The 13,234-nt window shown below is 39.8% G+C and overlaps 1 protein-coding gene across 1 annotated transcript; it reads left to right on the plus strand.

Moving 5' to 3' along the window:
* Positions 1–9,486: 9,486 nt before the first annotated feature.
* mchr1a (melanin-concentrating hormone receptor 1a) lies at positions 9,487–11,617 on the plus strand. Its single transcript, XM_028429462.1, has 2 exons — positions 9,487–9,541; positions 10,596–11,617. Exons 1-2 carry the CDS (start codon positions 9,487–9,489, stop codon positions 11,615–11,617), a joined length of 1,077 nt encoding a protein of 358 aa, XP_028285263.1.
* The last annotated feature ends 1,617 nt before the right edge of the window (positions 11,618–13,234 follow it).

The following is a 13,234-nucleotide window of genomic DNA, read 5'->3' on the forward strand; positions in this document are numbered from 1 at the left end:
TTTGTTTGCTGTTGTGTGCTGGGGCAGCAGACTGAGAGCAGCGGACACAAACAGACTGAACAAACTCATCAGAAGGGTCAGTGATGATGTGGGGGTGGAGCTGGACTTTGACAGCAGTGTCGGACAGAAGGATGCTGTCTAAGCTGCAGGGGATCCTGGAGAACAGCTTCCATCCTCTCCACAACCTGCTGCTGAGGTGCAGGAGCACATTCAGTGCCAGACTGATCCCTCCTAAATGCAATCATTCCAGCTCCTCCCTCTGAGATCAGACAGTCTGACCTAACACACCGTCCCATTAATTATATCCATATTGGATGTTATTATAGTACTCTTATATTTTACTGCTCACAGTATTCCAGTTGTATTATATATGGCCATTTTGACTTGAATTTTATTATTGTTTTTTTTTATTCACTTACCTTACTTTACCTTATGTTATACTTCTAACCTGTCATTATTTCTGAGCATGCATGGAGTACCTGGAATGTAAGCAATGCTCCCCCTGGGATCAATAAAGTATTTCTGATTCTGATTCTGATCATTCTGTACTATGAGGGACCACAATTATTTCTACATAGTATGACAAGGACGGCAGACATGTAGCGTGAGTCTCAAAGAATTATTTGCAGCAACAAAGGGAGTTCTCCAATTTTACTATACTAGACTGTGCTTTCAATTTTGAGATATGAATCATCTTCTCAGGGGCCAGTTATGCATTTTACATACATAACTGCTTGTTACTTTAATAACAGCTCAAGGCTGAAGTCAAACTCAATTTTAAGTAAAAGCAAAAAGAGTGTAATGATTTGCTGCTCTAAGTCTAATGTTTCAAATAGAATTAAATGTTTTGGATTAGCAGACAGAACACATAAATGATTTAAAGTAAAACTTAATGTAAGACAAACAGCTCAGACCATCTTATATGAAGAGTCCTCATCCCACAGACATCATTATGAACCTCACTTGAATGTTGACATGGCAACAGGTGCGACTACATCCTGGAGAATATTTCTCACTTGGTTGATTCTTCATCATCATGTAAATTATTTCCACTTATCTACACCACTTGTAAGCCTGCTGGTTTAGAGATCTCCCAGTTGAGGATTTTAGGACACCAAAGAGTGTCTCAAAGCCTCATAATTATATGGTATATTACATTTGTGCTGTTGATTTTCACTTCATCACAATCTAAATGGTGCCGGTGACATTCAGTCACTGCAGCTGGGAAATTATCTTTGTTCTTATTTTGGAGATAAATGAGTGATATCTGAACTCTGATTAAAAAAACAACCCTTAAATTACCTGTATTATTATAATTTGCACAAATCACAAATGCCGCAGAGGGAGCCTTTGCCACTATTATAACTTTCATGGCAGACCTTGTATGAATATGAAAAGTGTTTTGTTTTTTGTTTCTTTCATGATGAATCAGGCTGTAATTGCAAAGGTAGATTCAGACTGCGCTGCTTCTGACTATCTCTCTTTCATGACTGGCAGAACAGAAATACTTTAGTTGAGTGGTTCCTGTAAATGTCTGGTGTGGCCCACTGTTATTAGTACTGTGTGAACTGCTGTGACAACACTTAATGCCCACAGTGGGGATTTTTCAGTGCTGTGACAGCAGGCTGGATTTATGCAGGGGAGTGAAGAGAACAACTCTAGATCAGCTTTGGATGGCGGTCTCAGACATTCCAAATGATTTAATCCTCCTCCGTCAGCCACATTTCCAGCCATGCTGGTCTCCCTCAGACTGGAGGCAAATAAAGGTGAGCTGGGTAACTGCAGACTACGATTCCCTTTGATTATTGATTATCTATGTTCAACCAACCCAGGTGATTTTCTTTCCTAGCCCCCCCCTCTCTCTCTGTATATATATATATATATATATATATATATATATATATATATATATATATATATATATATATATATATATATATATATATATATATATATACTTTCCTAGCCTATATCACTGTTTTTTTATTTTTTCACATCCTCTTCTTCTTATAACATAAATATCACTTTATCTGCCTGCAAATACACATTTGCATGCCTTTGGTGTAGAGATAACATTATCTTTATACATCTAAGAATAATCAAAACTCTGCGCCTAGTCAAACAAAGTCAAATCAAACAAAGTGATACGTACAAGCTACTCAGATAACATCACCTGTATTATGACTTTGAATTTTTATGCGAAGATTGTGTGTGATCTTTTTATGCATGTTCTCTTACTGAATGGCAAATCTTTTTCTACACTAGCAAAGGAAGGATTGACTCATCAAAGAAAGTCTGGAGTCTTTTGAGAAGGCTAAGAAAAGGATTTAAGGAAGCCTGAAGTAAAAAAAGACATTTCAATCATGTCTAGGTGACTTTGAGACAATCTATTTTGGAGTTTTGGTGGTAGTTTGGTAGTTATTTCAATGGTATAACATCACTTCACTGTAGCCTTGTGAACACAGGTCGTCTTTTTTACAATGTAAATGTGTCATATTAACATCTAAGATTACCGTACCCTGGCCTGTTAAGTGAAACATTACCTGCAGTTCAGACAGCAATTACAGAAAATGTGAATGTATTATACACAGCCTGCTGCATGCTCGATGCATTGCTCTGTTCTGGACTTGCTCAGTCCTCCACTCAGTCTTTTTTGGACCCATATAAATACCAGGTGTGAACACAAATACCCATGAATTAGATACCATTGTCCACTTAATGCAGATACAGATCACATGTGAACATGGCGGACTAGATGCCTGCACAAACTTGAAACACTTTAAAAGTGTTCCAAAGTCATATCAGTCATGCAAAGAAATATAAAAGAAGCACCTCGTCCTAAATTTAAGCAATTTTACGATGGATGGCCCTGAATGCACAGCCAGTCATAACTTAGCACAGTTATGCAAGAGACACACAGCCTAAATCCAGCAGGACAAATCTATTCTCTTTCTACTATATGCATTTTATTGCAAAACAAACTCTAGATTTCATGTAACATCTTGCATCAAGCCTCATTCTGCAGCATTACACTTGTAACCAAATAACTGTTTTTAATAAAAGTTGCCTGCTCAGGCTCCATGTGCCTGTGTGGGTTTTCTCCGGGTGCTCCGGCTTCCTCCCACATTCTAAAGATGTGCTTGTTAGATCAATAGGTGACTCTAAATTGCACGTAGGTGTGAGTGTGAATGGTTGTCTGTCTATGTATGTTGCCCTGTGATGGACTGGTGACCTGTCCAGGGTGTTACCCTGCCTCTTACCTGTAGCTAGCTGGGATAGGCTCCAGCCCCCCTGTGACCCTGCACTGCAGGATAAAGTGGGTTCAGATAATGGATGGATGGATGCTGAGCACACTAAAAAAGTGTGTTTCTACAGTTTTCCTTACACTTAGTACACAAAGTTTTTAGACAGACCAACGTCGATATTGACAACACGACAATCCTTTTAGAAGCTCATACTATATACATAAACCTGCCCTGAAAGACTTCAATATGATCAACCTCAAAATCAACCTTTCCTACATGCTGCATCCTGATATTCAAGTCAAGCTAAACTCTAAAGGGCTAATAGACTGCTGCAAAACTGTTTGTGCTGTTTCCCATTAAGGTCACTGCACAGGAGAGAAAGAACACTTCATACATCAGAAGTCATACATTCACATCAGAAAGTGCCCCGATGTTTGAGCTGAATTGTTCTTTTTGCATCACTTCCCTTTCAGTGGCATAATGGCACTCTTTTGTTAAGGACATACTCTTCTTTCAGTCTCCATAACAGATTTTTCCATGGCTGTTTTCACAAATGGTCTGAATAAGTGAGTTCGGCGGTGTAAATTGTAGGGAATTGTAAGGATGATGATGATGATGGATCAAGGCAGAGTCTTCTCTCATGCAAATTACATGTATGTACACTAAGCTGTATTATGACAAACATCCCTTAAGCTTCCTATATCTCACCAATACAAATAGAAAATGAGCCACACTCAAATCAAAAGACGTGACTCTCACTTAAGATGCAAAGCACATTTGTTTGCTTTTCAAATCCCTCTTATATGTTTATAATTTAAAGGAAACATTAAAGCTAGGGCTGCAGACAGCCCTGAGAAAAAAATTAAAATAAAAAGAAAGCCTGCAAGGTTCCTGAGGAAAGTATTTAGTATTCTTATAACTGATCAAAACTGGAGAGGGAAGCATGGCGTATTATGTATCAAGGGCAACATCATTCCCAAAGGTGAGGTGCAGCAGAGACAAGTGAGCATCTTGAGTTGGGGCCTCTTTGTTAAGCCTGAACAGGGTGCAAGCATTGAGAGCAAACAAAATGTTTATTTTCTAGGTACAAAATATTAGGTTGATAGCTAAATCAACAATGCCCACTGCATGGCCCACTTTAAAAAACATAAATAAATCCAACAGACAGGCTGTAAAATAGGCCCAAACAAATCCATCCACCACTGAAAACTGAGGAACATTTCAGGTTAGGCAGAACAAATGCCAATATGATCAAACAGACAATCAAACAAGAGAGAAAATCAGGTCATTCCAGTTTAAAATACAATTTTTTCACCATTTATTCACCCCCTATCCATTACATTTAGGAAGCTGACAATCAGCCAATGTGGATGAACAATCTGTAGACCACAAAAAAAGCGAGGAAAAGCATTGCACATTTTGTGTAAGGCCTTTACATCCTTCGCAAGAACAGAAAGATTTGTTCTCTCTCCCAGGGCTGCGAGAAAAGTTCAGAGTTCTTGCAGCTTGTGCGTGGTGTCCGGGAAATTAGAAGTGGGCGTGGTGAATGTGGAAAAGCGGAAATGTTCTGTGAGCTCCTAGAAGATAATAGTGTAACTGTCATAGCATTATGTAATACGTCTATATACTCATTAATATTAATAATCATAACTATGTGTCATATGTAGAGGATATTATCAACCAAATTTTGTTTTTTCATGAGGACGTGTTGGACATCTCTAACTGACTTCTGCTGATTAGTGTTGCACCAGGAAAGAAAGCTGTTGGGTTATCATCACAACAGCTACATTTGTTTCATAACATGCAGTGCTTCACTAATAACACTTTGCCACCAAGTGTTTTTGGACAACCCAACGCAGCCTGGTCTGTCCTGATAGTCCTGCTGTGAGAACAGAATTGCCTGTTCTCCCCTTTGACTGGGTATCTGTTGCAAAGGCTTGTCTGCTTTTTGATTTGAAAAATGATTTCCCCCACAGCACAGCAAGGGGAAATAATCTAATTTTAGATTCAATGTTTGTTTAGTTTCTGAAAAAAAATGTTACTTAATCTATGGCCAGCATACACTACTACAGAGTACATCTCTGGCCTATGGGTAGGAAACACCAGCTCTTCAGCAAAACACACTCTTCACATCCAATTATGAAAAATATTCAAATCACCCAGAACACACACTCACACACAGGCTCAGGAGACACTCGCCATCTGACACCTCCTCAAGTGGGTTTGACTACTTTGACTTCCTGCTGAAATAAAAGCATCAGGACTAAATTACCTGACAAACAGAATGAGAGACGGACTGAGACGTGTTCGGAGTCACAAGTCAACCAATCAAAATATGCTAAGCAGTCGGTGTTAGAGAAGGATATCACAAACCACTTTGCATACTCAAAGTGGTTTCAAACAGTCATAGCAGGTGATTATGTAGTTTTCTGAACAGTTTCCCTCTGAATGATAGTTCAGAAGAACCTTTAACATGATTAGCAAAAGCGTCACTGAGCGCAGATGACTCAGAAGGGTTCCAATTCAGTACTTTCAGTCTGTTTCTACAACAACAGCTGCACCTGGGGCAACTTGAACAGCAGAAAAGTACAGTAAAATATCAACTGATAGATGACAGAATGACATTAGCTGTCACCATAAACAAATGAACATGGTGCAGACAAGCTGGGGTTCATGTTTGCGATGACTTTGAGTTAAAGTTGACACTTTCATACCAGAAATTTAACAACATTTGTCCACCGTCTTCCTATATGTCCTCCTTCCAGGTGACATATATAACTACATAAACACCTTACGCATCTTAGAAACATTACTGTCATGGTAATGGAAGCAATTATATGAAGAGGAATGTTTTTCTGGCAAAACATTTTGATTGATCCTTAAGTAGAAGATCCTCCATAATGAAAACATTATATAGTACTGTTAACCCTGTCAGATGGGGTCCCATGAAATTAATAAATACCTTTACAAAAACATTGGTAAAGTAGAATTACATTTACATTTAGTGGATCGGACATAATCCTCCATAGTGTCGAATAAGTTAACTTGAATTAAAACCTTTTTACCTTTTTTTTTTCAACCTTTTTTATTTAAACTGGCCTTACTGACATTACAAAACACATGATGACATGATTATGGTGTATCTACCATGTGTGTGTGAGTGTGTCAGGGGAGGAATACTAAAGCAGATACTGTTCGCATAATTCAGACATTCAGGTAACAAAGAGGTCATTCTCAATAAATGGTTGGCTATCAAATTACAGATCTTGGAACAGTACTGCTATATTTAATCGTACCCAGTATGCATTTTTCTCTGTCACATCAAAGCTGGAGGAGGAAACTAAGACTTCATGTTCCACACGTCATGACAAAAATGCACAGACAGAGAAGACTATGACAGCAATTATACTGAACATTCAGGATATTGTGTCTCTGAAGAACAAGTTTATAATGACAAAAAACCTAGATGTTAATACTGTGGAAAAATGAACCCGCATCTGCATTATAATACAGGCTGCATGCTGCAGTGCAGGCTATGACTTCTTAAAACCCCACTAGCACCAGTGTATTGTGGGTTTTTAATACAAACCAAGACAGAAGTGATTTGCCTGCTACTACTCACCATAGAGTTGCTCCTGCTTGAAGCTCAGCTCATCTGTCAGCGGATGACAGCTCCGGCCTTAGTCTGATAGACACCCTTCAAAGACAAACAAAAAACAGCAGAGGGTGGTTCATTTAAAGTTAGGAACTAACTCTGAGCTGCTGTGCAGTCCACTCATATGTTCTCTGTCTCTGCCAAAGTCAGATTGAGGCAAATAGAAAGCAGCACAGCAGGTTTAATTGTGGCTGCTGCTGTATTACTCACATCTGTGCAGGTACCGGGCAGAAGGTGTGTTACCAGCATGGAGTTAGGCAAACAATAGAGGAAGACAGGGTGGTTCAATCAGCTAATTAGAATGCTCTCATTCTCATTAATACACCAATGAGGACAGATCAGGAAGTGTGTGAGTATTGTTAGTGTGATGGTGCTGCAGTACAGCAGCTTCAGTGTTGTCCATACAGCTTACACTAAATAGTATAATAGTATTAGTTGTCCAATAACCAGAAGGTGGTTCGATCCCAACTCCTTCCGAGTCATTGTTGTGTGTCCTTAGACAAGACACTTTAACCACAGTCGTGTCCGTGGGCAAGACACTTTACCCGCACTCACTGTGCACTCACTGGTGTGGCTTGCTGTATTGCTGTCATTGTATGACACCGCTTAAAAACAATTTTCCTCTGCGATTATTAAAGTATTTATATATAGTAAAAAAGAAGACAAATAGAGAGTATTAATTATAAATAGAGAGTAGTACCTATCTGTAACTACCTTAAAATATAACAAATAAATAAAACAGCCCATTTAAAGCTGAGGCAGACAAAGATGTGCGCCACATCTAACAGTGTAAATTTGATGCTCTGCTGTTTGGATCCAGGTACAAAAAACACACCTGTGACAGTGTACAACAACAGTGATCATTTTCATCATCACTGCTGTATATCATAATCATATTACATTATTCTTGCTGTCCTCTTATAAGTGCACTTGAGGAAGATAACATGTAAAAACAATATACCACAAATAGGAGCTCAGATTTTATACCAAGTTATGTTACCAAGTGTATGTGTGGAAGTGACTCACTGCTGTAATATAATCACAGATAGTGGAAAATAACTATACACTATAGGAGTGATTTAATGTAAGCACGCCACACAGACAGCAGTGCAGCAGGCTGAAATAATGACACAAATCCTCCTACAGGTTAGCTGTTTACCTAACATGAGCATATTCATTGTTATTTTTATCACAAACGTCAGTTCGTGTTTTAGGCGTTGTAAACTTCATTAAACCCACATTATTACATTTATGACATCGACCTTTAAGTTAGAGCAGCCTTTTCAAATGGAAGCTGCTTTGAAACTTTTTTTAATGATACCATAAACAAGACATGCTGAGAAATTTTCTCTGCATCTCCATCACATTAGCAGCATGGTGGCAGATATACACGAGCATGGACGCTCGTCTATGTGCTCTGTGTGTGTGTGATTTGATGATCAGGAAACCATGAAGATGTTGAGGCTGAATGACCAAAACCCAAGGCTAAGTACATTTGAGCCGGAGTCAATCATGGTTACAAAAGGTTCCTCAAAGGCTCCTGCCTATGGATGTGAAAAATGGTCATATGTGACTCATCCATAGAGTCCTGAGGAAGACTCATCAGAGTCAAGAAGTCACTTGACCTCCTGACCAGACGTCACAAACTTACGCCTGCTGCTGATGTGATGAGTGCATCACATCCAAACGCTGATACATGATCTGCATTGGAGTCCTAACATCAACAACTTTTAAATAAGTAAAAAAATCGCTGTGCAAAAATGGAAAATATTTGACATTTTTGAACAAATGAAGAAGAAGAACTGAAAAGGTAATTGGTAGTGATGCTTTTTAGCGTCAATGCTGCCAGCATGTGGCATCAGAAAAGGAAAAAGGGAAACTTTATAGATTTTGACTTATTTTTGAATTGAGTCATCTACAAAAAAAAGCACATTTAAATCGAGGAAAAAGATCAAACTGAAATTTGCTCAGACAATAAACGATGAAATGATGAATGATAAAAGAGATGATGAAAAAGACTATGGATTATTCACTGGAATAGCAGAATGAGGCTCCTCAGACTAGGGACAGACTGCCATCACTATACACACTCGTTCTGAACAAACCAAAAGGCTGATGTGAAGATGAAGAGTTGTCTAAAGTCACATCCGATTCCTTTCAACATGCAACAAAATGTTGATCATGGAAATAAGACACACTGATGACAGAAAAAGCTGCATTCATGATCATTTAAGAAACATTTCCTGCTGTACAAACAAACCAATTTAAAATGACTCACTCATAAATAATCCAATTAAACTCTGGATAATTTAAGATATGCCACAAACAGAGCAGCACATGCTGCATAAGCAGCGATGCTCCAGGTCTCTTACTTTTGTTTTACCTGGTGCCAAAGTGGCTGAAGGTGCCAAACGTTATTTACTGTGGAAATATAGCACATTCAAACAAACATGCACACACACTGGGAGAGAGAGGGGGGAGAGAGAGAGGGAGGGAGGGAGGGAGCGAGAGAGAGAGAGAGAGAGAGAGGGGGGAGTGATCCACCTCCAGCCAACGCTTTGATTGACCACAACAGACACCTGCCGAATGGCGCACCTTACATTCATTTTCATTAACAAGACGTGTGACGCCTTAGTGAGGGGTAACAACGCCCTCTGCTGGCACACAGTGGATAATCACCTGCTTGTCTGATGGTAATATCTTAATAAATAAATTTGTACCAAATCAGGCGTAGACGTCATATTGTACACTCTCTGCTGCCCATTATCACAGAAAAACAATATGATTACAACTTCTGCTTCATACCGATAATGACTGAAAATAGGCTTTCCTGCGTACTTTTACGCACACCCACGCACAATAAGCGGGCAATTACACAGACTCTCAATTATCCAAACAGCGCAAACCACACGTGCGGCGCAGTCGCAACTCCGCGGAGCGTCACGGACTCAGAGTGGAGGCGCGCTCACAGACTCAGTTCAGCCACGCATAGAGACGCTCAGAGAATGCAACACGGTGCTTTGTGCTGTGACGGGCTGAACTGGACTGTATAACTGGAGATATTTCTAAACAGCTGAAGATGTATTTACTTGGAAAATCGACGCTGTAGTAGCTTAATACTTACAAACTTGGATACATTTTGGACATCACCTATGGATTTTTTTAACAAGTCTAATTTTTCCTTCGGAGGCACTGAGTCAACAACAGGTGAGGAGCAGGCATCATTCACACTTTGTGTATGAGCGTAAAAACCTCAAAAAGAACTAAAAGGATGCCACACTGCTGTCCTTATCTTTTTTCTTACATAATACTAGAAGCACTATATATATACTATAGTATATATACTATTATTATTTATTAGACATTTAAAACCATATTTCAGTGAAAATATAATAAAAGAGAAATTCACACTCACTGACTGAGTTTTTGTTGTTCTTGTTGTTCTTGGGTATAGGATTTGTGTGTTGTGTGTAAGTGTTTGTGTCAAATCACTGAAGAGCTCAGAGTCCACATTCTCAAAGGACCAAAAGCAACAGAGGAGAGTGCCTGCCTGCAATATTAGGTGTTGAGTTCAGTATATATATGTGGCAGTATGGCACTTCTAATTCACTATTTGTTTTTATTATTTAGTGAAATATAATGTAAAATAATTGTCATTATTTTTATACTGAACTGTTTATTGTTCTTGTCTCCAGCTGAGGACCAGCCTCTCCACCACACTGCCATCCTCCCTGTCATCTATGGCATCATCTGTTTCTTGGGTATCTTGGGAAATTGTATTGTCATGTACACTATTATGAAGAAGACCAAGTGTCGTGCCAAACAAAGTGTTCCAGATATCTTTATCTTGAACTTGTCCATTGTTGATCTCTTGATCCTCCTCGGGATGCCGTTCCTCATCCACCAGTTGCTGGGCAATGGTTCCTGGCACTTTGGAGCTGCAATGTGTACGGTTATAACTGCAATTGACTCCAACAGCCAGATTGTCAGCACTTACATCCTCACTGCAATGACTTTCGACCGTTACTTGGCTACAGTTCATCCCATCCGGTTTAATTATGTCCGCACACCCTGTGTGGCTGCCCTGGTCATCGGAGTGGTGTGGGGCCTGTCCCTACTCACCATCATTCCTGTGTGGATGTATGTTGGCTTGATGCCACTCCCAGATGGCCTGGTGGCCTGCGCTCTCCTCCTGCCTGACCCGGTCACAGATACATACTGGTTCACACTTTACCAGTTTTTCTTGGCGTTTGCTATACCATTGGCCATTATTTGCCTGGTGTTCTTCAAGATCCTCCAACACATGTCCACCAGTGTGGCACCGCTGCCTCCACGCAGTTTGAGGGTACGCACCAGGAAGGTGACACGGATGGCAGTGGCCATCTGCCTGGCCTTCTTTATCTGCTGGGCTCCTTACTACATCCTCCAACTGATCCACCTCGGGGTGCAGAAGCCCAGCCTGGCTTTCTCCTATGCCTACAACATTGCTATTAGCATGGGCTATGCCAACAGCTGCATCAATCCATTTCTTTACATCATTCTTAGTGAGACCTTCAAGAGGCAGTTCCTCAGAGCTGTACGTCCAGTAAACAGAAAGTTCCGTGTGAATCCAAGCACCACAGACGGAGGCAGCGTGAGCATGAGAATGGTACCTGAAGGGGCTCAGCAGGAGCCAGCTTCTGGGGAGATGATACCATCCAATGTGGCCCCACAATGAATGAATGAATCAAACAGAATCACTTTGTACCTGTCACCGGTAATGGGATATTAGCATATGCACAGCACGCTCATGCCTACACACCAATCCAAATTGATCCTCATTTAAAACAACCTGTTCAATATTGACCTGAATAAACATGCTGCTCCATTCATATTCATGGAGCAGATTATTGATTTAGACTTACCAGCATGCTGCAGGTGCAGTCACTTACACATGCAATACATTGTTTTTTTACACTGCTTCACGTGACGTCTGTTGGCTTCATTTTCACATTATGTCTGCTCATGACCTCTGTTTGTAGATAAGCAGCTGCAAAAAAAAAGAAAAAAACAAAACAGTCAGTGTGTGTTGAGAAGCAGTGACAGGATGAAGGACACAGGTTATTGTCAATATTAAAGGGGCTATCAGACAGAATGGAAAGAGGGGAAATACTGTTTCCTTCACAGGAGATTGTGCTGTGTGCTCTTGATTACAACTAATCAGTGTGGACATTTGTTACCACCATGTACAGAGTCCATTAATTCTACAGGATTCTTTTATTTTCCCAGGAGCCATATTTTATTCTCTCCTGTAGTCCCAGAGTACATTTAGGAAACAGATTTTTGCTGCTTGGGTAGTCACACATTTATATTGAAGGGGAGTAAAATGTCAATTTTCAACACTCTAAATCTGCTCTGGGCACGCTGCGATCCTGCTGTAGAGACTGTGATATCGGTGACTGTGTCTGGGCTGCAAAGCAGAGAGCCAGATTCCATTCAGAGGGCAGCTTCTTCTAGAAATGTATTTATATTTAAATGCATTTATTTATCACATCTAAATATCAACAGGTCACAGCAGAAATGTGCTCTTATTTAAAATAATCGCTACAATCTTCTGTGAGGTCACAGTTCACCTTACAATCCTATTTATTTTCTTTCTTCCTATTTAGTTTATTCATCTGGATTGTTGTGGCGCAGCGCTATAGGGATTTTCTGTTATTGATTTATTTTTTCTTTAATCACCACAATCTGAATTAGAGAAGTCAGAAAAAAAATGTTAGATGGATAAATAATTGATTTTGGTGAGCTGTGCTTTTAAATACATACACATACTACATACTACATACATACTATTACATTATGAACATACACCCATACACAAGGAGGTCGCTTTGAATATAAGCAGGCCGCACAGGACACAAAGTGATTTTAAACACACACATGCAGTGTAAAACTGTATATAACCATGGAGACTGAGTCTGTGTTACAGTATGTGCACGTCTGGTAATAGTTTTTTTTCTGCTGTATTTGTGATCTTTTGTGATTTGCTGATGTAATATTGAATCTGTGATTCATCTGTGAGGAACACAACGACACTGGAGGTCTTGGATCATAAGTGACCTACTAATATGAATGAACAGAAGGACAACTACTGCCCTCAGAGGCAGCACAGCCATCAATGTAGACTCTCACCAAGGAAACTGCAGCAGTGATCCGTTAGGTACAGCCATTGAGACTACAAAGAGAAACCTAACACAGATAGAAGGTTTAACATGTGTTTAAGGTTGAAAAAGAGGGGCATGTTTTAACCTAAAGTAAAGAGAGGCAGGTGGAGAATGTCAGTTAAAGAGGCTTT

The sequence above is a fragment of the Parambassis ranga genome, chromosome 1 (assembly GCF_900634625.1).
Source record: "Parambassis ranga chromosome 1, fParRan2.1, whole genome shotgun sequence".
NCBI classification, from domain to species: domain Eukaryota; kingdom Metazoa; phylum Chordata; class Actinopteri; family Ambassidae; genus Parambassis; species Parambassis ranga.

Bases quoted from the DNA above. Each gene is read 5' to 3' on its own strand.
- mchr1a (XM_028429462.1), top strand. From the start codon at position 9,487: ATGGCGCACCTTACATTCATTTTCATTAACAAGACGTGTGACGCCTTA. The intron at 9,542-10,595 runs GTAACAACGCCC...TCTTGTCTCCAG, and splicing joins GTGTGACGCCTTAGTGAGGG to CTGAGGACCAGCCTCTCCAC.